Here is a 24,248-nt window from a genome sequence, read left to right on the forward strand (position 1 = left end):
TTCCAAAGTTCTTTTCAGCTTGTAATCTATGATCCTATGATTCTTTGATCTCTTGAGGCAGCCCAATTCATATCTGGAAATTTCTAATTGTTAAAGTTTTCCTTGCATGAAGACTAAACATTTGATTCCTTGTGAAATACAATCTGGACAATTGTTCTGCATATGCTGTAACCCCTTCCTTACCTATCCAGCAACCATAGCTACTGAAGGCCCAAATCCTTAGCACTTGTCAAATGGCTCAATATCAAAACCTGATGATTTTATCAGGGGAAATGGCACTGAAGAAGATGCATTACTTTCTGCATTGTTCCTGTACTCAAAGGGTCATGGAGCCTTTTCTCCTAATCAGCAGCTGAAAATATATCTCCCTCATTCACTGGGGCAATAAATGATGCAGTGGATTGGAGCCTTGATTCAAATCCATAAGACCTAAGTTCAAATTCAACCCCAGGTACTTTAAAATCTCAGTCATTGGAAAAGTCACTTAACCTCCTTGCTTCCTTTCTCCAGCTATTTGTAAAATGGGGATAACAGCCTCCCTCCAAAGATGTTTATGAGAATCAAATAAATGAGATCCTATATAAAGCACTCAGCACGCCATCTAGCACACAGTAAGTGCCATACAAATGCTAGCTATTGCTTTTTCTTAGTCTCATTACAATGTGAGTTCCTTCAGATGAAGGAGTCTGTTTTCTATTTGTAGCCCAGAGATTTGCACAGTTATTTTATTAATGCTTTTGATTCATTAATTCATTCACTGATAAGAGTAGTGTAATTTACTTTAGTAAGTTGTCATAAATTTGCAGCTCTATCAATGTATCCAAACTCTTCTCGAAGCAACTTAAATGTTTAGGCTACAACTTTCACATCCTTTGAAGTGTAAAGAGACAGTCCCTTGCTTTGATCTCCCTCTAAGGTCTAGCTGAAACTGATTACTGAAAGGCGCTTTGATTAGAGGGAAAGGGGCGGTCTGATTTTTGGACTCGCGATGCCCTCGGTTAACGTCAGCCTCGGGAGGGGATTCTTTCAGTGTGGGGGGCTGTGGATGGCCGATGAGCAGCGAAAGAGCAGGGACTGTCTTTTACCTTTTTTGTATCTCCAGAGCTTAGCAACTCTCCTGGCACACAGTAGGCGCTTAATACTGAATGACTGACTGCTGGAGGGGAACGGCTACAAGTAAAGAAACAAGAGGAAAGTACTTCGAAACAAATGTCTGCTTTATAAAAGTTCTGCCAGAGAGGCCTAAATGCCACCTCTGCTCCTGCTCTAGCTGCCCACGGGGGAGTCTAGAACGCTGTCCCACCCCTGGAATCTGCAGCCGCCTCGCAGCCCGCCCTTCCTGCCGCAGCACGCGCCCCCCTCGTCTCATCTCCCTCCCTCCTCCGGAGCCCCGCGAGGCTTCCTCCATCCCCAACCTCAGCCCCTATTCTCTGAGCGTCTTCCGGATCCCCGTCAACTCTCGCCGCGCCTCCCCACTTCGAGAAAGCTATTCCCCTCTCTTACTTACTGAAGCATCCGAACCGCGGACTTTTCCTGCTCCAACACCCAGGGCACTGCCCCTAGTGACCCAGTGGTACGTCAACAAACCGACCCACGGAGAAGGCCAGGCCGCGTCCCCATGGCAACGTCGCCAAGCGCCCGTTCGAACGCCGCGCCGACTCCCGCGCGCGCCGGGCAGCCCTGGAAACCCACCAATGGGAACCCTGGGAAGTGGAGGAGGGCGGGAGAGGGCTGAGCCGCCCCACCCTCCTTGTTCTTAAGACCAATCGGGAGCTAGAAGAAACAGTGGGTGGGATAGGGACAATTCTCGGCGAACCCTAAAACTATAACTTCTTTTTCTTTCTTCCAGTGGGTGAAAAAATCTCGCGATAGCTATGTGCCGGAGACGAGAAGAGACAGTGGCAAAGTCTATTGGGCGTTCTGCCTCCCAGCGGAGCTTCTTGATTGGTAGAGGAAGTGCCAGTTTCCCATTAAGTTCCTCCCCACGCTCGCTGTTCCTGAAGGTAGGTTGTTGGAGGCCGGGGGCATTAAGCCTTGAGATCCAGATGAGGTTCCAGACGTTTTCGTGAAGTAAAAGCGTAATTAACTACGGTTGAGGCATTGAGGAGTCTTTCAGCCTAAAGGGCCCGAGGATGGAGTAGATACTGTTTACGTTGTATTTTGTAATTTACTAATATATGTTCACAATGTTTCTCTTTAATGGGGTACACATTCCTGGAGGGCAGGAGCGATTTCCGGGCTGTGCGCCTAGCACTGGCTTTCCTCACTTTAATCGTGGCTAATGAATGAATGAGCACACTGACTGGCATTCTATTCCCCGATGCTAAGGCATGGAAGGCACTATTTGCAAAAAAAAAGAATAGCGCCTTGCTCCGGCCTAATGTTCTTATCCACCTTCATCTCTGGCCGACTTACGTTGGTGGACCACTTGGGGAGACTTTGCCTTTTGTTGTCCTTTCCAATTCACTTGGTAGGGGCTAGTAATGGGAGAGTTCTGTATCCTTTCTTTGAAGTATATTGTAATTTAATGAGAAGATGGGGGAAATGGCGGTTCGAAAACGCCAATTACTAATAGCAAAGAATGAGAATTTTGGGCAGGAAGATGCTACTTTTCGGCTGGTGGTAAGGGTCCCAGAATTTAGGGAAGACTTCATGAAGGAGTACCGAGCTGCACTCTGAAAAAAGGGAAGAATTTCAGGAGAGATCGAGGAAGGGAAGTGGTTTGTGCAAAAGGTTTGGGCCATTGAAAGAGAAAAACTCAAGTAGGATGCATATGGGAGACCGGTTGGAGCTAAACTGTGGAGAGCTTCAAATGCTAGGGATAGGAGTTTATACCTTGGAGGGCAATAGGGAGCTTCTTAACGGTTTTTGAGTGGACGAATAGTGTAATCTCTGGTGCCACAGATAACACTGAAGCCTCTAATGCACAAGGTATAGATGGAGGAAGGAAGAGGGGGTAAGAAGCCGTTATAATTGTTAAGGTGGGCAGAAGTGAAAGTCTAAACACAGATTTGATTGAGAAAGGAGATTGGAGAGAGGAGTCTGGGTGCCTGAGAGGCTGCTAAATTAAAAACAATAGAATTTGACTAATGATTGTGTTGGGCGTTAAAGTTAGGAGTCAGGGAACTGGGATAGTGATGGTGATGAGGCTGGTGCAGAGCAGGGAGTTGTGGGAACCCCCTTCTGGTCTGTGCGCAGGTCCTTTGTAAATGAATTTATGAAAAGTTAAACTGGAAAAAGGAGTTTATTATTAAAGATATAGCAGAGGAATCCTCTAGCAGAGAAATCCCGAAGAGAGGTGAATAAGATCTTGTTAGGGAAATAGGTGAGAGAGATAAAGAGGGAGTAACACTGAAAGAGAATGTCATTTCAGCAGAGGGTTGCAGCTATGCCAAGGGGAGAGAGAGGTTCCTTGGCATGTTAGGTCCTCTGCAAAGGATTGAACTGAGGGAGCTTGTTTTATGGGCAGTTCTTGGTGGGGAGCGGGGAGCAGTTTGAGCTGGAATCAGAATAGAGAATTGGATATAAATCTCCAGCTCTGGCTAAGTAGGAATAGTCCTGGATTCAACCAGTCCTACCCAGATAACAGAATGAAACTACTTTATCTTGATTCCCTGGGGTGGGTCTCTCAAGGGAGAGCTTCTCTGAGGGAGTTCAGGTGAGAGAGAGAGAGTGTGTGTGTGTAAGTGTAAGTAAGTGTAAGAGAGGGTTTCAGGGCTCCCTTCATCAATGCACTGTTACTAGAGAATCGAGAATACAGCTTTATAAGGAAAGATACTAAGTTCCAGTAGCTTGAGTTTGAAGTTCTGTAGAAGCATGTGGAAATATAGGCATGGAACGCTGGGAAAAATTTTGAAATTGAAAAAAAAAAATTGAGAGTTCTCTCTTAGAAATGATCTTTGAAACCATGAAAATAGAGACTTTAGAAGAGAAGAGAAAGATATCCACATTTAAGGTATGTTGAACATTATTAAGTTCAACATTGTTTTTTGAACACAGTATGGATCTCTTGAAGTCTTGCCTATCTTTAAGTCTCAGTTCAAATGCTATCACCACCAGAAAATAACTTTTCCTGAAAACTGAGAAAGGATTTTGATTTTTTTTAAAAGGCTTTGATAAAACTTCCCCCCCCCCCAAAGAAAAAAATCCTTGCTGTCCTGAATCTTATTAACACATTAACAGACTATTGGATGGATAAATATACACAGTAGAGAATATGAGAGATAAACATACATATATATATGTATAGTGCTATATATGTATTTCCTACACTTTGATGGATACTATAATTTCATCTGTACAGATTTAAGATATCTTTACACCATATCATTCAATTATTTATTCACATAGTTTCTTTAAAGGATCCATCTATAAACTAGAGATTTTTCTCTCATTCCTTTACTATTTTGAGGGTAACCGTATCTTACTGTCAGTAATTTGTAAGTGCTTTAGTGAAGAATAAAGAAAGTGCTTTGTGAGGTGTGAAGAAAGATTATTACCTACTGGGTAAATTAGCATAGAAGAGCTAGTATTTGAATAGGATTTTGAGACAAATTCAGTAGACAAGAAGAAGATGATCTCTGGAATGGGGAAAAGTGGGAACTAAGTTCTACAAGCACAGACAATAACTAGAAGTACAAAATTGGTTGGAATGTTGACAATCTAAGGAAATAATAAGAGATAAAGCTGGAAATCTAAGGAGCTCCAAGGTTAACAGCCTGGAAGACCAGGCAATAGTTTGAAGCTTAGTAAGCAATAAAAAATTTAAGATTTTTGAGCAGAGCATTGATTATGACCATATTCTGTGCACAGGATCAAGATTATAAGCATAAAAGATGGAGTGAATGATGGTACTATAGTTAAGGCAAAGAAATTAATAGGCTTCCTTTGAAATATATCAAGTTTGAAGTCCTAATGGAACATTCTTTTTAAATTGGCAATTAGAGATTCAGGTCTAGAGTTTAGGGGGGAAAAAAAAAAAGTTAAGGCTATATAGCCTTAAGAGCATTTGGGAGTCACCTGAGTAATGGTAACAATCAAAAGTGTTGGATTGTATGAGGTTGCTGTAGGAAGGAGCAGAGAGATAAACAGAAGAACCTCTTGGGAATATTCAAGGACAAAGATGAAATGCTGGTGAAGAGAAGGTTGTTAAAAAGTTAGGAAAAGAGAAAAACAGTATAGTATCAAGAAGGCAGAGCTCAAAAGAAAAGAAAATATATAGAAAAAGGAGTTGATCAAATCAGAGAAGCCCAAGAGATTGAGAAGTGAAAAAAAAAAATGGATTTCTTGATTAGAAGATCATTGATATTTAAGAGAATAATCTCAGTAAGAATAATAGAAATAAAGTCAAATTGTGAAGGGTTGAAAGAAGAATGAATGGTGAGAAAATAGAGGGAATAGCCTAGTATATGAAAAGGAGCACTGTAAACCAAGAGTTCTTAATGTTCTTTGTATTTACCTTTGTCAATCTGGTGAAGAGTATGGACCCTTTCTCAGAATAATGTCTTGAAACACATAAAATAAAATGCATAGGATTATAAAGGAAACAAATTATTGAAAGTATTAGTTAATAATAACTCATAAAAAAGCTTTAAGGTTTGCACAGCATTTTACAAATATGTTCACATTTTATCCTCTCAGTCCTCTTGCTGTGGATGAACTCTGTATGATCTGAGTGAGCTCTGTAAAATTATGTAAAATCACAAAAACCATGTCCCCTTTTGATCTATAGCTCCAAATGGTTTCACATCCTCTCAGAGTGTGATAAGCTGTGTCATTCAAGAGCAAATCAAGTTCCTATTAATGTTGCTGGGAAGTCACAATCCCAGGTAAGATTTCACATTCAATTGAAAATTATCAAACTTCTTCCCCTAGACTTACACGTTAAATAGGTCTTCTAAAAATAATTCTTTGCAGATCTCTCTCCATTGAGAAAGATGTCCACTAAAAGAATGCCTCTTGGTGTTTTCCTTAAACAATAAACCAGCCTCTTTGCCATAGCTTCTGGGGTTTAGCAAATTCTTTCTCTTCTGAATTCATGAACTGGCATCTCTATCTCTGAGTAAAAGGAACCTTACTCATTCGTTACCACAGCTCATCACTCTGAGATAAAAGCTGCTATTAAACCTGTTGTACAGAGAAGAAAAGTGAGGCAGATATTGACTGACTAAATTTGATGTAAGGCCAATTGAACATAGGTTTTTCAGACTCTAGGCCTATCATTACTATGCTGCCTTGATGTCATTCTTTGTTTAAAATTTGATAACTCTTGAAATAGAGTTTTCAAAATGTCTACCTGTGTAAAGATAACTATGCATCTTCATCTGAGAATCCCTGTCACATTCAAAAAACCTGAGTTCTAATAGAGCTTCTAATACTAAGTAACTGCTACAAATATCTCCTCTTACTGGGCCAATTTGTAAAACAAGCGTATGTAGATAAAGCTCCTTCCATCTTTTAACAATCTATAATTCTAGAACTCATTTATATTAAGAAATAAATAATTTTTATGTTAGAAAATATTTAGTTCATTGTGTATATGGAGAGTAAAAGGAAGGGAACAACAAAAAACCAAATATGGAGAGAGAAAAAAATAAAGCTCTGAAGAGAAAATCCATGATAGGAGACAAGGAAGAGTTTAGATCTCCCTTTAAGAATTATTTATACACTGAACATTTCCCCCAACTTTGGGCTTGCTGCCTATTAAAATGATTCCTTCCTGTTGTTTTTCCTTAGGCAAAGCTTTATTGGAGGTAGGAGAATATAAGGAAAACAAATTTGGAGTAGGAATTAGAATGTTTGCATTCTCCCTTCAGCTCTGTCACCAATTTATACACTCGTGGGGCAAATCATTTAATCTTAGTTTAGAAGTCTCAATTTCTTCTGTGCAAAACAAGTGAATTAGATTGGATAAATTCTGTTCAATGATGTTCTATTTTTGGTTTCCAAAATGGCACAGTAGGTGCACTCTTGTTTCATAATTAGTGGGTTTTGCTGAAAATGTTTCCTGCCCAGTCTCACCTTCTCTCCTATTGGCCTATACTATATTTCCTTATTCATACCCATGTATAGGTGATGTTTATTTATCAGCCGGATAAGAAAAAAAAAAATTTATATGAGAACAGAGTTTGAAAGGTCAATACAGAAAATGATAAGAACGAATGAAAGATTTACTTTCTCCAATTTTGTTTTTGTGCTGAAACTATTTACATATATCCATTCCCAGTTAGCTTTCTTTCCTCAACTTACATTTGTAGAATTAAGAATTAAGTACTTGGGTTATAGGTGGTATGATTTTTTTCCCAGTGGTGTAAGAAACTTTCCAGGTAAATTTTACTCTGCCAGTAAAGAATGGCACCTTCTCTGCAACCTTGTAATCATAGAGATTTGCCTAGGGATCTATCTGAATTAATTTTCTAATAGAGGGGTAGCTACTTATTCTCACCTGGCTATGCTTTGGGAATGAGGAACTTGGAGGAAAAAAAAATATACAGCTGTCAGCTTTGACAAAAGCACTGTAGTATAAATTGCAGGATTAGACTTTCTCTGAGGCAGTAAGGTAAATTCCCATGTTAGGTCATTAAAGCAGTTTGTATTCGAGGACAGAAGGGATGCTGTATAGCTACCAGCCAAGCTATCTGCATATCTACATAACACTTGGTGGTCTCAGAGTATAGCATGAAGATCTTGACTGACAAGAATGAACTTGGTGGTTCCCGTGGGAAGAGTACTTTGAATTCTGACTTGCAATGTCAGAATTTAAATTTATTCCACTTATTGTTTCCCAGAAAAGGGCAAGAAATGTGGATTTGTCACACCATAATTTTGTCAAGGTCTGTTTTCCTCAAATAATGTTAATAATCTTCCAGGCATAAGTATAGTATCTGAGTGCCATGCTTGATAAGGATATGATAAAGGTTTTAAAACATTACTTCCTTGTCCTTAGTGATCAGTCATGACCATGCCTAGGAGATCTATAGCCACTGAGGACTTTGTGCTGGCTTCTCTGCCAGATGATTAAATCATTATCTAACTTTTATTGTTCCTCTGACTTTTCTTGGGCAAATGGAATAACACTTGAAATGAAAGGAGGATTCAGCTTCTAGCATAGAATACTGCTGTTGCTTTTAGGGAATGGGCTTGCTTGAAATCCATTTCTGATTGAATTTTGTATTTCTATATATTTGAAGGGTCAGATTAATTTGGGACCAATTGGAATGAAACTCACGAAGGTAACCTTTTATTTCTCCAACCTTAAACTCTATTCCATTCCTTCCAATATCACTCCCAAATCTGTACTCTGAAACCTCTACTCTAAAAACCTTAATTTTAATGGAGGGGGGAAAAATGTATCCTGGGATAGAAAACTACATTTTAAAAATGCTGATCTTACTAAACTCCTATCTAATCCTTGCTTGGGCATTTTTTGCATATTTGATTTGGGGCCTTGAAACTTCCAGAGGTGTGAACCTATATTGAGATAAAGTGTGAAAACAAGTTGTACTCAGGGTCTCTGCAGCAGATTCAACTCTAGGGTCCTTAGAAAAACACATTCTCAAATAAAAATAGCTTTCTTTGACTTTTATGTAAATGGAACTGTCAAGAAATTCACTGGGTTTCTCCCTGAAGGCCCCAAAATGCATTCTGTGTTTTTACATAAATTTAAGAGGTATACAGATCTCTAATTAATTAATTAATGATGCCTTTCTTGGAAAAATTTTGACCCTTTAGTTGTAAAAAAAAAAAAAAAAAAAAAAAAAAAAAGCATGAATACTTTTTTTTTTTTTTTTAATTATAACTTTTTATTGACAGAACATATGCTTGGGTAATTTTTTACAACATTATCGCTTCACTCACTTCTGTTCCGATTTTCCCTTTCCTCCCTCCATCCCCTCCCCTAGATAGCAAGCAGTCTTATACTAGCATGAATACTTTTTAAAAAATTGAGCAAATTAAAAACAACACATCTTAAAAACTTCAATTCAAAGTTGGAAAGATTGTCAGAAGTTATTCTAACACTTCACAGCTAGAGAAACTGTGAACTGTTGAAGTCTTCTGGAAAATAATTTGAAATTATACAAAAAACTTATTAAATTATTCATATCTTTTGATCCAGAGATTCCACTCTTTGGATTTATACCCCAGAGAAGTTACCTATTAAGAAAAGACCCATTTTGTGCAAAAATATTCATAGGAGTATTATTTGCTATAATGGAAAGCAGTGGAAAAATATGTTCCCTACAATCAGGAAATAGTTGAATAAATTTATGATATATAAATAAAATGGAATTCATTGTAAGAAATTCTAAATGGGAATAATTCAGAGAAGAGCTTGTATGAAGTCATAAAGTAAAGAAAAGCATATACTCACAATGACTGAAATCAATCAATGTACAATACTGGCCAGGAAGTTAAAGTTAAAGCATATATCCATTTTGTAAGCAAAAACTAAACTAGGTAAACTAAAAAATTGGAAGGGATTGTGGCCTATCAATTGCAGTTACTCTATTGTTATCTATGATTCAACAGTTTTCCTGAAAGTACAGGGAGTGAATAGAAAAGAATTTTCTTTGAGTATTTGTTAGAAAGTATCTAGTGTGTTAATAATAAAAAGTATCAGTTTTCATTTTTTTTTTAATAACATGATTTCATCAATCCAAGCAAATAGTTACACTGGAGAGCAAGTCAATCAATATTGAAGTCAAGAAAACCGAGATTCAAGTTCTCCCTTTATTACATTCTCCATAGATGTCTCAACTTCCCAGTTCCCCAGGCAGCTCTAGAAGACTATAATTTATATATTTCCAGTCTCCGTTGTCAGAAGACATTTCCACACCAGGAATTCCTCAATTAAAAAAGATTAAAACTCATAAATAAATCAACGAATTTGAAACATTTTTTTTGTTACAAAGGGAAATTGAGGTTTCCATTTTGAATATCACAGTTCTTTTAATAATTTTCAGTTCTTCCTTATCTACACTCCCAAAATTTTAATATGCCTTATTTCTCAAAATCTAATTTTCTCATTTTTGTCAATTTAGTGGATACAAATTAATATCTTAAGTTTTATGTGTTTTACATTTTCTATGATCATTAAAGATTTTTAGGAGCCTTTCATTTAGTTACTGATGATTCAGATTTCCCCAAAGCTTTTAAAAAAAAAAAAAAATTTATAAGTATTTAATATCTCTTTCTTATTGTCCTCATTGAACAATGAAAGAATAAAGGGGGCAGGAGGAGGGTAAGAGAGAGATCCTCATAACAAATCTAGACAAACAAATTCACACATTGGCCATGGACAAAAATCTCATTCTACAATTTAAGTTCATTACTTCTCTGAGGTAGCTGGCATGTTTCATTTTGAATCTTCTGGACTTGTCTATCATTGCAGTCATCAAAATTCTGAAGTCTTCCAAAGTTGTTTTTCCTTTATAATTGTGTAATTGTTCTCATAGTTGCTTACATCAGTTCCTAATGGTCTCCTCAGTTTCCCCTAAAACTGTCGATTTTATAGGTCTAGTAGAAATATTGCTATGTCAAATGGCATATACCCAATTTAGTAGGGTTTTTTTATTTTTTGTTTTGCTGAGGCAATTGGGGGTAAGTGACTTGCTCAAGGTCACACAGCTAGGAAGTGTTAAGTGTCTGAGACCCACTTTCTAGAATGGCTAGAATGCCAACAGGGCTTTGTTGTGCCTGTTTTCACAGAGCCCTTGCAGCATTTTGTATTTCCTCTTGCTATCTTTGCCACAATCTGAGTGTGATGGCGCACCCAAGAGTTCCTTTAATTTACATTTCTCTAATGATTGGTAACTCAGAGCATTTATTCATGTGGTCATTAATTGCTTAGAGGTCTTTCTCTAAAAATTACTTGTTGATATTCTTTGACAATTTATTGGGGTATGACTCTTAATATTATAAATATGAATTCTTCTCTTAAATATCTTGGATAGAATATCTTTATCTAAAAACCTGAAACAAAGATTTTTTTTTCCCAGTCACCAGTTTCTTTTCTAATTTTAATGGCATTGGTTTTATTTGAGCAAAAGCTTTTAATTTTTTATGATCAAAATTATCCATTTTATCTTTTGTGATCCTCTGTATTACTTATGAGTCATGAACTCTTTTTCTATCCCTAAATCTGAAAGGTAATTTTTTCCTGCTCCTGTAATTTCCTCATGTCATGAGATGACATGAGAGTTATGTTGGTCTATACTTAATTTCTGTTAAACTACTTTCCATTTTTTTCCAGCAATTTTTAACAAAGAATCCTCAGGACTTTTCTTTAGGAAACAATCTTCCTGAATTTGCAAACCTGGAAATAAGGCTTGTTTGTGCTGCAAAGTATCAAAGCATTCTTGGAGACTCAGGAAAATCTCATTAGTTTCCCGGAGTAGACAACTTGCTATCCTGAGATTGGAAATGAGAAGAGACCCAGGTTTTCTAAATTCTTATATTTAAGCTCTTTTGTAATCCTGATTCCCACTAATCTTTACAGCTTAATTTAATAAGTCACCTTCAAGAACTCTGCTGATATTCCATTGCCTAGCTCTTGCAAACATCTGACTGGGATTGGGTGGTGACTGAGCCTTTCATTCTGAGCAATTTAAAGGCCATTGATCTTGCTTCCATTTCTTTAGCAGTATAGAAACAATGCAGATCTGTAATGAATAATTAGTTTAAATAGCTATCAAATAGTATTTCCCACTCTCCCCCTAAGATTTCTTTCTTGCTCTCTTCAACCTTCCTTTCTCATATAGGCCTCAAGGTTTCTGGTGTGCAGAGAGGTGAGTGTCTCCTCCAAGAGCTGATTTTAAAGCATATTTCGTGATACTTGTTCTAGCAGCAAATGCATCTCATTTTATCTCTCCTGCCCACAGTCCGGAGTTAGCAATCCTGCTTATCTGCATTGTCTGGGTCTTTGGGAGCTCAGAATCTTTCCCTATCTTTACATTGCCATCAACGGACTTTTCCAGTATGCAGCTTCTAACTCAAAAAAATCTTTCCTTTCTCTCCCCCAGAGATCATTTCATGGCCTACTTTGGATGACTTCTAAAGTTTCTTTTGACATTCTGTGAAACTTTTCTCCCTTATAAGTATTTTCCTATTTCTCTTTACACCTTTCACATATTTATTCTGATTCTCTGTTCAAGTATTTGGGGAGTACCATTTATGAGAAAGACTTAATTTGAAGACAGTGGTATGAGGCCTGGACTGGGAATCGGATTATCCAGATTCCAGTCCTAGCCCTATCTAACTTGGAGCAAACTTATTTTTAACTATTCTTTTAGATTAGTTTCTTCAAAAGTCTCATCTGGGTATATGAGCCTAAGTTTATTTATATAGTTTATTTATAGTTATGAGCAGAGAGGACATGGGATGATGTTAGATTTGATGATGAGATGTGATAGAATGACTATAATTTTCATTCCCAATGTCCTTTGAACCTAAATAACTATATCATGGTTTTAAGTAATTGCACAATACTCCTTTAGTTTTCTGAGTAAGCATGCTTTGTAACAATAAAGAAATATCCTGAACCTTTTATCCTGTTTCAATAGATAGTTCTTTGCTACATTTAATTGTCTGTATCACATATATATGTAGATGTCTCATCAACTCCAGTTAAGTGTCTTTACCATACATCATTTATATTTTTTTAAAGCAGATGTTTCTTAACTGAGTTTGTTTTTCTGTGTTCTTATGTTCCCCTGTGTTCTTGTGCATCATTAGTGTTAATCTGAATAGAGAAAGCATTTCCTTTGATTTTGTTGTTTTTCTATAGAAAACAAGCCTTAGAGTAAAATCGAGTTGAGATTGTTCACAGATGATCAGAGTGCAGCTTCCTGGCAAATAAAAAACTTCACTTTAGCAATTGTTTTCTTGGGAGTTTTCCTTTTAGTTTTCACAACACTTTTATCCCCATTTTACTGTTATGGTGCAGAGTGGAACTTCTGGGCAACAATCTTTATCTACTATTTATCTTCTGGATGGTTTCAGACATGGTTTCCTTATCTACAAAATGAAATAGTGGAATTAGATGACCTCCAAAGTTCTTTCCTTATGATCCTGTGATCCTAGAATCTATAAAAGATAATGATTCTTTGGGCAAGGAGTTTATAGAAGATTTTTCTTTGAAAGCATCCTCAGTCATAGTGAGTAGCTTCCAATTCTGTCTAATTTAGACTTGTTGGGCTGCACCCCCTCTTCTTATGCTAGAGAAATCAGAGACCTGTTTACTGGCATCAAGAGTGATCTAAATTCTTTCTAATTAGAGGCTTGCTTTCACTGGCCTCTTACTGACTCTCCTGTATTCATCACCCATATTTTAAATATTTAAACTTATTTCAACCTGAGCTCTTCAGCCCTGAAATCTAAGAAATGAGAAGCTTATATTGAGGCTAGGATCCCCAAGAGGAAAGGTCCATGCTTTTGAAATCAGAGATAGGATCATGTTTGTACTGGAAGTCTTATAGATTTTTACATCCTCATTTTCTAGATGAAGCTTAAGCCCAGAACAGTGAGGTAGCATCCCAAGTTCCCACAACTAGTTGCAAGTGCAGATACAATAATAAAAACCGATTTCTGTGGAGCTTTTATCCTTCCCTCCCAACAACATATGAGGTATTTATTGTAAGAATTATCTGTATTTTAGAAATGAAGCGAGGCCCAGAGACTTGCCCATGTCATGCAGCTAGTAAATAAACAAATTCCAGTTTGTTAATTCCACCTCTTTCCATTATACCACTAGAACCTAGTCTCCTGATTTCCAAATGTAGACTCATTTCACTTTCCTATTAATTATCCCTGTAAACAAAAAGAAATAGTACTAATCATATTATATGTCTCCTTTTTCATCAGAATTTGAGGTTGTTGGCTGGAGAAACTGTAACTTTAGATAGGAGCACATACTGTATTAAATATTTTGCCAATTCAGTCCCTATCCTGTGTTTTTTAAAGGGCCATTCAGCTAAAAATTTCAAGTCACTTGATGAAAGAGTATCAGGTTTTAATATATTATGATGAAAAAAGCTGAGATCAGGAATGGTTAGCTAGGAATTAATTCTGAGAGACAGTCAAGAACAGAATTTTTTTTCTCATTTATAGTTTCTCATCATTTGCCTTTATTCCCAATTGTTTTCACTGTCCTCAAATTACTTTGTATCTCTCTTTTTTTTGTTTTGTATTTACTTATGATTGTATGTGCTGTTACCTTAGTAGAATGTAAATTTTTTTGATTATTTGGATTTTTGTGTGTCCACTGGTGAGCACAATGCCTAACATGCAGTAGGCATTTAATAAATTATCAGTTAATTGAATCTTATACTGCAAAAAAGGCATTTTTCCCCAAGTAAAATTTCATGTCTATATCTACATATCTAATCTGTCTTTCTATTTACATATATAATATACCTCACTTTAAAAAATTTTTGAGTTCCACCTTCTTTTCCTCCCTCCCTCCCTCCCCTCCTTGAGAAAGCAAGCAATTCAATATAGATTATACATGTGAAGTCTGTATATTAAGTATTAACCAAATGATGGCAGTGAATACAAGTACTCCTTTCTCTCCTCCCAAAAAAAGGTTTGTTCCTCTTTTTGTGCCTTCCCCATCCACTTCTTTTTCCATTACACTTGTAGGTGGATCATGTCTTTAAGAGCATGTGGCTTTATCATTTTCCGAAGACCTCGCATTCCCAAACTGGACAACAGCGCTATTGAGTTTCTCCTGCTACAGACATCATATGGAATACATCACTGGACTCCTCCTAAAGGTGTAGTGTGGGACAAGTTAATAAGAATTAACTACAGTTATCCCTTCCACATCACCATTTTCCCCATTGTGGCTTTAGATTTTGTGGGTTGGCACAAGATATTAAATGGGAATTTGGGGGGAGTTTTGTGAAAGCTACATAAGGATCAGAAGATGACCCAGAAAAAGTTTAGAAACTCAGAAATATATAAAATATATGTATAATATTGTATAATAACATATTTTATGTTTTAATACCATAATAAGTCAGACTTCTTCTCTGGTATGAAAAGAAAGCCAAAACATTTTATAAGGATTTTCCAGATTGTACCTACAATCCCTGCACTATGGAAGGGATAACTATAATTTCTTGGAAAATTTGAAACACAAAGAATCCTAGGAATCCTCTCTCCAATCCTCTGAAAGGAGGTAGAGAATGAAGAGGAACATGAGGGTAGATTTGCCTTCAATATTTTTCAGATGGACATACTGAAGTCAGAAAATGCCAAGTGAATTTTGTAGTTTCCCTCAGTCAGTGGCAGAGATGAAAATAGAATCCAACTATTATCTCCTCTGGGACAGGGACTGGATTTATTTCACATGTTTTGTCTAGTACTGGGCAGACTGCTTTGTGTGATTGTTGATTAGTGTGGAATAGTGGAGGTGGGGGGGAAAGCACTGGGTTTGGGTTGAGGGTGAGTTAGGATGAGGAGAACTTTGTTCTTGTCCTAGATTTGTCATTTTCCAGCTGTGTGAACTTGGGCAAAATGTTTCATTTCTCTGGGCTGCAGTTTGCTCATCTAATTAATGAGGAGATTGGACTAGCTCATCTCCAAGGTCCATTCTAGGATTCTGTAAAAATTTTGATAATGTTCTCTTGACTTTGCCACTTGAACTTTTTAGAAAACTATGCAAAAAAAACAGACGTTGTGAGAACTTCTGAGCTAATTTATGTTAAGAGTAGAGTATGGAATTAAAGTATGATGGACTTGAGGATAATTAGTCTCATTGTTAGATTTATTTAGGGCCTCTTGTTGGTAGCACTGGTTGTAATGTGGGAATGTCAGAGGAGACTATTTGGGAAAAAATTTCCCAAAGTACTCTACAGTTGAACTACTGAAAAGCATAGTACTTCATCCATCCAGAAAATGTTAACTAGTAATCATACCAGTCAGGAATGGTACATTCCAGGAAGAGGTTAGTGCAGAGGCTATTCTGAACCTTCAAAAGGAGATCAGAGTCCCCTCTAAAAAAGGGTTGTTAAAGGAAGGAAATGACTTGTGTTTAAAAAAAAAAAAAAAAAGGTATGGGGGAAGAACTTTGGTTCAGCAATAAGAGGACCTAGGCTTGAGCAGTAAGCCCTGGTTCCTCTGTGTGATTAAGTAAGTCACAGAGCACAGGCATCTTTTATCTATGAAACAAGAGTGGTAATTATTACATTACATGTCTCATAGGGGTATTGGGAGGATCAAATAGATGATGCATGCAAAGTGCTTTTATAACCATAAAATGCAATGTAAATGTAGGCCATTACTATTGGGTCCTACTGGGAAGGCTTATAACTGGATGACTTAATTTGAATGGTGAGTATAGGACCTGCACCTGTGATTTTATTGATAAGATGAGGAAACTCCCTTTACCAATACAGATCTGCACTTTATCTACAACACTAGTCCTAGAGAATTGTCTATGGAAATAAATGTCAAATTCCCATAGAAATGAGGGTCACTAATCCACACTAATCCCTGCTGACCATGTTGTGATATAATTGTGTTTTTTTTTTTAATTTAAACCTGACTTTATTTACATAAAAAGTGTTTTATAATTAATGTAGTTCCTGAGTTTGTCCTGACAAGCATATTCCCAAATATTTTATGCCACTACAGCTATTTTTCCAATTTGTTTTGAATTTAAATAAAAACAAAAACAAAAAAAAATTCATATTCATACTACATTATAAAACAGGATTCACTATATAACTATAAATTTGTTTCATGTTTTTACTCTTTTGAAAATGATTTTGTTTTAAAATGCAGTATTATTTTGTTGTATTTTTATTTTATTTAATCTTTCCTAATTATATTTTAGGGCAGCTAGATGGCACAATGGCTAGAGTGCCTATCTTTGAGTCAGGAAGACTTGAGTTTTTATATGTGACCTCAGACACTTCTTAATTATGTGATCCTGGACAAGTCACAACCCATTTTTGTCCCCATTTCTGCATCTATAAAATTTAGTGAAGAGGGTGGCACACAACTTTAGTGTCTTTGCCAAGAAAACCCTTAGTGGGGCCACTTGACTGAAGTGACTGAACAAAACTATTATATTTCAGCCTAGTTCAGGTGGTAGTCTAACGTGCTGAGGGACCATATTTGACACCTTTGGCTTAGAGATCTGAGAATTTAAGTACTTGTTAATATCACATAGCTAGACTGTGTTCAAAACATAACCTGAACCCACTAATTCCTGGTTCTGAGTACATAATTCTTCAAAGAGAATTTGCTAGATGCAGCCAGTCCAAGGGCATTCTTTGGATGATGACTTCTTAGGTGAACTTCTCCATAAGGTGATCAGAAGACGCTCCAGAGAGCTGGGAAGCAAGATGTGTCCAATCACATCTTCTCTGTTAAGAGACTCTGGGGTCAGCTGTAGCTTGTTTCTATGTGCATTCTCCAGAAGTCCTCAGAAGTTTCCCTGGGATTTTGGACTTGCCAGTATTGCTGACTGTGCATGAGGGAGTTGTGCATGGTTTAGAAATGGCAGCTGGTAGGCATTATTCTACTCTTCCAAGGATACTTGATTGGAGCCATTCCCCATTGGAGCCTCTGCCAGCTTGAGACATGAGTGGATATGGGGTGGAAGGGGGAAATGTTTCTTTTGTTTTTTGTTTTTTTTAATAGTATTTTATTTTCTAAATATATGTAAATATATAAATATATGTAAAAATAGTGTTCCGAATTTTCACCCTTCCTCCCCAAGACAACAAGTAATCTAAGTTAAATATGTGCAGTTCTTTTTAAGTATATTTTCACATTTGTCATATTTTGCAAGAAAAATCAGACCAAAAGGGGGGAAAAACATGAGGAGAAAAAAAAGTGAAAATACTGTGCTTTGATGCATATTCAATCTCCATAGTTTTCTCTCTAGATAGGCTTTTTCTATGTGGCAAAGAGGTGTGAAGGAGCTTGGTCTATGAAAGAGCCCTCCATCTCCAAAAGGCCACTGTTATTTGCAGCCTCCCTCAATTCTCTGCTTGCTGATGGTTTTTCTTAGGTCCTGCCGAACTTAGCTACAGCCTACATTCCCACAAGAATTTTCCCTGGGAAAAACTAAATCTAAATTTTCCCAGGAGAATAAGTTAGAAAATGCTTTTGGTACTTGCTTTGGAACTGTCATCATCATAAGCAAAGCCCATTGTTTCGGGCTTAGCTCCTGGCCACAGGACTACCAGTATCTGTTGTCACTACAACAGCATTTCCCCATGGACCAAAGGTAAATTACTTAACTCCATAGAGCCTCCCTGCAAAGTAGACTGGAAGTTGTTTGAAAAACACATCTAGCTCTCCAGAGAAAAAGTGATTTTTATTTATTGGGGACTCAAAGCAGTGAAGATGATTGTGCCTGAGAAACATTTTGGTTCAGTTTGATTCAATAGACTTTTCTTGGATGGCTAACACATTTCAAGACCCTCTGCTAAGCTTTGTGATACAGAAATGGGGAAATCATAGTACTTGCTCTCAAAGAGTTTACAGAATAATTTTGAAATAAGAAGGACAGAGCTGTAAAACAAGGCAGGGTGTGATCAGTGCCACAATCATGTTGTTGTCCTAAAGGATTATGGGAACTGTCATATTCTTTCTCTGAGCAGCAGAACTAGAATGAAAAAACTGTGTTCCAAACTTCAGTTGAAAGTATGGTCTGTACTCCTGGCTATCCATTTATTTCTTCCCAGAGACAGAAAGTTGTAGATAGAAACATTTGGCAGGAGTGGCTTGGAGGAGAGACATATGTTAGTGGCTGAACATCCCTGAGCTTCATCCTTGCTTTAACATGGGTTTTAATCCTAGATATGTTTTAGTCAAGAAATACCTCATCTCTATTAAAATGCAATGTCATATAGTGGGGAAAGAGCTGAACCACTAGTCCTGTACACTAACCTTGCTTGCCCTTTCCCCATCAAAAGAGGCTGATGAGAGAAAGAATAATGGCCTTGGGTCAGCAGACCATGACTTCAACCCTAATTTTGCTCTTTATTAGCAGTGGGAGCTTGGGCAAGCCCACTTTGGGCAATCTAAACTCTTTTTACTGTGTAAAATGAAATAAAATATATGCTGCTCCCCTCAGTCTATTATTGTGAAGAGTTCTAGAATTTAACCCCAAAAGGACCTTTTAAAACTATTTTATCCTCCTTTACATATATGGAAATTCAGGCCCATAGAAGTTAAGTAAGGGTTAAGAAGTGATTTAGAAGCAGGACTGGTACCTATCTTCTAATCCAGTGTCCTTTTAATTCATTTTAAATAAAGCACATAAAGATTTCTATGGAAAGAATAGTGGATTAGAAATAATTCAGAATTTTAGCAAAGTTGCAGGATACAAAATAAATCCACATAAATCCTCAGCATTTTTATACATTAACAACACAATCCAACAGCAAGAGATACAAAGAGAAATTCCATTCAAAATAACGGTCGATAGTATAAAATATTTGGGAATATATCTACCAAAGGAGAGTCAGGAATTATATGAGCAAAATTACAAAACACATGCCACAGAAATAAAGTCAGATTTAAATAATTGGAAAGACATTCAGTGCTCTTGGATAGGCCGAGCGAATATAATTAAGATGACAATACTCCCTAAACTAATCTATTTATTTAGTGCTATACCAATCAGACTTCCAAGAAACTATTTAAATAACCTAGAAAAAATATCAACAACAGAATTCATATGGAACAACAAAAGGTCGAGAATTTCAAGGGAAGTAATGAAAAAAAAATTAAATGAAGGTGGTCTAGCTGTACCTGATCTAGAACTATATTATAAAGCAAGTCACCAAAACCATTTGGTATTGGCTAAAAAATAGACTAGTTGATCAGTGGCATAGGTTAGGTTCACAGGGCAAGATAGTGAATAAAAATAGCAATCTAGTGTTTGACAAACCCAAAGATCCCAAATTTTGGGATAAGAATTCATTATTTGACAAAAACTGCTGGGAAAACTGGAAATTAGTATGGCAGAAACTAGGCATGGACCCACATTTAACACCACATACTAAGATTAGATCAAAATGGGTCCAAGATTTAGGCATAAAGAACGAAATCATAAATAAATTGGAGGAACATGGGATGGTTTACCTCTCAGACTTGTGGAGGAGGAAGGAGTTTGTGTCCAAGGGAGAACTAGAGAGCATTATTGATCACAAAATAGAACATTTTGATTACACCAAATTAAAAAGTTTCTGCACAAACAAAACTAATGCAAACAAGATTAGAAGGGAAGTAACAAATTGGGAAAAAATTTTTACAGTTAAAGGTTCTGATAAAGGCCTCATCTCCAAAATATACAGAGAATTGACTCTAATTTATAAGAAATCAAGCCATTCTCCAATTGATAAATGGTCAAAGGATATGAACAGACAATTTTCAGATGATGAAATTAAAACTATTTCCGCTCATATGAAAGAGTGTTCCAAATCACTATTGATCAGAGAAATGCAAATTAAGACAACTCTGAGATATCATTACACACCTGTCAGATTGGCTAAGATGACAGGAACAAATAACGATGAATGTTGGAGGGGGCTGTGGGAAAACTGGGACACTGATACATTGTTGGTGGAGTTGTGAAAGAATCCAACCATTCTGGAGAGCAATCTGGAATTATGCCTAAAAAGTTATCAAAATGTGCATACCCTTTGACCCAGCCATACTACTACTGGGCTTATATCCCAAGGAAATACTAAAGAAGGGAAAGGGACCTGTATGTGCCAAAATGTTTGTGGCAGCCCTTTTCATAGTGGCTAGAAGCTGGAAGATGAATGGATGTCCATCAATTGGAGAATGGTTGGGTAAATTATGGTATATGAATGTTATGGAATATTATTGTTCTGTAAGAAATGACCAGCAGGATGCATACAGAGAGGCTTGGAGAGACTTACATCAACTGATGCTAAGTGAAACGAGCAGAACCAGAAGATCATTTTACACTTCAACAATGATACTGTACGAGGATGTATGCTGATGGAAGTGGATATCTTCAACATAGAGAAGAGCTAATCCAATTCCAATTGATTGATGATGGACAGAATCAGCTACATCCAGAAAAGGAACACTGGGAAATGAGTATAAACTGTTATTTTTACCTTCTGAATCCAATTCTTCCTGTGCAACAAGAAATTCGGTTCTACACACATATATTGTATCTAGAATATACTGTAATATATTTAACATGTATAAGACTGCCTGCCATCTGGGGGAGGGGGCTGAGGGAGGAAAGGAAAAAATCTGAATAGAAGTAAGTGCAAGGGATAATGTTGTAAAAAATTACCCATGCATATGTACTGTCAAAAAAAAATTATAATTATAAAATTAAATTAAATTAAAATTAAAAAAAAAAAAAGAATAGTGGAAAGAGCATGGAAATCTGATTTTGAATGTTTGGACTGTAATCCACAAGGTTATTTTGGGGCAAATATTTTGTAAAGTTGAATACGTTATATCAATGTGAGCTGTTATTCTCATAAACTACAAAAGTGGCAGTGCCATCCCTCATAAAACCAGCTGAAATAGGAAATGCCTTACTTGGAATCCATTTGAGATTTTTAACTTCTTCTTTCTCTTCTCTCACCAGGTCATGTGGACCCAGGAGAGAATGACTTACAGACAGCTTTTAGAGAGACCCAGGAGGAATCTGGCCTGGATTCCAGCCAGCTGAATATCATTGAAGGATTCAAGAGTGAGCTGAACTATGTAGTCAACAGCAAACCCAAAACAGTTATCTACTGGCTGGCTGAGGTGAAGGACTACAATGTGGAGATTCGATTGAACCCTGGAGAGCACCAGGCTTATCGCTGGCTAAACCTAGAAGAGGCCTGCAACCTGGCTCAGTTTAAGGATATGGTGAAAACCCTCAGAGAAGGGCACCAGTTTCTCTGTTCCAACACATCTTGACCCCAAGAAAGGGAAGGTCTTTTGTGACACACAAGATTCAGTCTCCTGAAGTTCTTTGGTGTCTCTTCTGTGATAAGCCTTCTCCTTGGTTAAATTATCCAGTCCCACGAGACCCCCGAAGCAACCAATGAAATCAGGCTTTTAGGTCAGAGCAGACATCGTTGTTGTTGAAATGAAAGAGTGATATGGAAATATATAAAACCAAATCTCTGTGCTCATCTATCTGCAAAATAAAACTGTCAGAAGCTCAGCTGTCATTCGTTTTTTAAGAATTATTTTTCAACATTTAGAGTTTATTAGCCCATGTTATAAGTACAGAGTTATGAGTACAGAATTTTCCCAAGTTCTTAGATTTGGCTACAGTAGAAAGCACCAGGCTGTGAGATCTTAAATTCTCTCCTATCAGGTCCTCCACCCACACTGCGGGAGTCCTGGACCCAGTGGGCCAAATCTTGGCCTCAGAAAAGCCACAACCCAGAGATCTGGGATTAGTCTGTAGAGTTCTTCTAGTCAGGCATGCCAGGATGTTTTTCTATTCTCTGATCTCTCCAAGTTCAATTCCTTGGAGCCCAAGTGAAGGCAGCCTCTTTGTCTCTAAGAATGTTCTGTCTTCTACTCCCAAGAAAAGTACCAAGAAAGTAAAAAAGATTTTCACATGCATAGAAATCATTGTCTTCTGGGTTTTAATAGAGAATGTATCACACTTGTTATTGAAGAAATACAGTATATGGGGATGGAATGAGGTGCAGTGGAGACAGCTACACCTGTATTATCAGGTTTAAGACCCATTGGTCCCAGAGCAAGAAGGAAGAATAATAGGTCATTCAGGACAAAAATTTAGATGCTTTAGATCAGCCTTGGTCCTTATATTTTTGGCCACGAGCTAGCATTCTTTTAATCTAGCTCTGAAAATTGATATGAGCAAACTAGAGATATGAGTGTAGGACATTCTTTTTCCTTTTTTAATTTTTAACATACATTTCTTTACGAAATATGTTGAGAGAAAAATCAGAGCAAAGGGGGAAAAACTATGGGAGGAAAAAACAAAAAAAGTGAAAATAGCATGTGTTGATTTATATTCGGTCTCCTTAGTTATTTTTCTAGATGCAGATGGCATTTTCTGTCTCGTCTATTGGGATTGCTTTGGCTCACTGAACCACTGAGAAGATCCAAGTCTTTTGATATTTGATCATTGCACATTCTTGCTGTTACTGTGTTCTGCTTGTTTCGCTCAGCATCAGTTCATGTAAATTTTTTACTGAACAATAATGTTCCATTACCTTCATGTACCACAGCTTTTTCATCCATTCCCCAATTGATGGGCATGCCCTCAATTTCCAATTCTTTGCTACCAAAAAAGAGTTGCTACAAACATTTTTGCACATGTGGGTCCTTTTCCCTTCTCTATGATTTCTTTGGGATACTGACCTAGTAATGACACTGCTGGGTCAAAGGGTATGCACAGTTTTAAAGCACTTGGGGCATTCCAGTTTGCTCTCCAGGATGGTTGGATCATTTTACAGTTCCACCAACAATGCATTAGTGTGTGGGACATTTTCACAGAATGCAATTGACAAAGCAACTGCTCAAATGGTATCCAAGCTGATACAAGTCGTGGCCTAAATGACCAATTTCTGAGTCACTGGAAACATGCTTCTGTTTACAAATTCCTTTGTGTCGGAGTGAATAAACAAGTGGCTGCTTAGGTCAGAATGGCCTTAATTGTAGAATGAATAGAATCACAAAAGTGAGATTTGAATTGAGGGTTAGAGAGCACCTGATATAATCCCTTCATTTGGTGGATAAAACTGAGACCCTGGTATGCTTTGGTGGAAGGAATGCTAGAAATACATTTTTTCCTATTGCCTTTCACAGAAACTGAAATTCTGTTTATCATTTTGAGTCTTCAAGATGTTTTGGTCATCAGAACTCTTCAATATACAGATAACTTTTGTGAAAGGGAACAACTTAAGCATTTATCATTTATTAATACTTTATTTGGGGATGAGTTGACAGTCAAGATAGTAGGAGAGGGAAGAGGTAGGCAGGGAGGAGTTTTAACATGCCAGGAACTGAATGGCTTTGGAAGTGAGTTGTCCTAGATTGGAAAGATAAAAGAAAACCAAAACAGATTTTTATCTTTGTCCCGATTTGGGCTCAGGCCCAGTTCACTGATTGCTTAACAAATGTCCCCATTTGAGATCCCAGGAAATTAGGAAATTAATTATTAACTGGTTGCTCTGTGATTAACAGAGCTTGCTTAGACTTCAACTCCCACCCAAGATCCTGAGCTATCGATTGACCCACCATCTTACTTCCCAGTCATC

The 24,248-nt window shown here is 37.2% G+C and overlaps 2 protein-coding genes across 12 annotated transcripts in view; one reads left to right on the top strand and one right to left on the bottom strand.

The window, feature by feature from the left end:
* Positions 1-1,717, bottom strand: part of KIF24 (kinesin family member 24) — a 64,563-nt gene extending 62,846 nt beyond the window's left edge. For 4 of the 6 annotated variants that reach the window (XM_074280214.1, XM_074280213.1, XM_074280209.1 and 1 more), the window contains exon 1: positions 1,508-1,717. The gene's annotated coding sequence lies outside the window, so the exon portion shown is untranslated. Of the gene's footprint in view, positions 1-1,085; positions 1,171-1,507 lie in introns of all 6 variants that reach the window. The other 2 variants (XM_074280211.1, XM_074280210.1) reach the window with 1 other exon arrangement.
* Positions 773-22,171, top strand: NUDT2 (nudix hydrolase 2). Of its 6 annotated transcripts, none has more exons than XM_074280226.1 (5): positions 1,400-1,573; positions 1,850-2,003; positions 5,732-5,828; positions 14,638-14,771; positions 21,602-22,171. In XM_074280226.1, exons 3-5 carry the CDS (start codon positions 5,803-5,805, stop codon positions 21,919-21,921), a joined length of 480 nt encoding a protein of 159 aa, XP_074136327.1. In that variant the 5' UTR covers positions 1,400-1,573; positions 1,850-2,003; positions 5,732-5,802; the 3' UTR covers positions 21,922-22,171. The 6 variants fall into 6 exon arrangements, 5 of the variants coding, with proteins under 5 accessions (XP_074136327.1, XP_074136332.1, XP_074136328.1 ...); XM_074280231.1 differs by lacking the exon at positions 5,732-5,828 and adding an exon at positions 8,190-8,231; XR_012484502.1 differs by lacking the exons at positions 14,638-14,771; positions 21,602-22,171 and adding an exon at positions 8,190-8,234 and having other exon boundaries at positions 773-1,573.
* Positions 22,172-24,248: the final 2,077 nt, after the last annotated feature.

Source organism: Sminthopsis crassicaudata, chromosome 1, assembly GCF_048593235.1.
Source record: "Sminthopsis crassicaudata isolate SCR6 chromosome 1, ASM4859323v1, whole genome shotgun sequence".
NCBI classification, from domain to species: Eukaryota; Metazoa; Chordata; class Mammalia; order Dasyuromorphia; family Dasyuridae; genus Sminthopsis; species Sminthopsis crassicaudata.

Excerpts from the sequence above, each read along its gene's own strand:
- NUDT2 (XM_074280226.1), top strand. The coding sequence starts at position 5,803 with ATGTTGCTGGGAAGTCACAATCCCAG. Across the intron at positions 5,829-14,637 it reads CTGGGAAGTCACAATCCCAG|GTGGATCATGTCTTTAAGAG; the intron begins GTAAGATTTCAC and ends TTACACTTGTAG. Across the intron at positions 14,772-21,601 it reads TCACTGGACTCCTCCTAAAG|GTCATGTGGACCCAGGAGAG; the intron begins GTGTAGTGTGGG and ends TTCTCTCACCAG.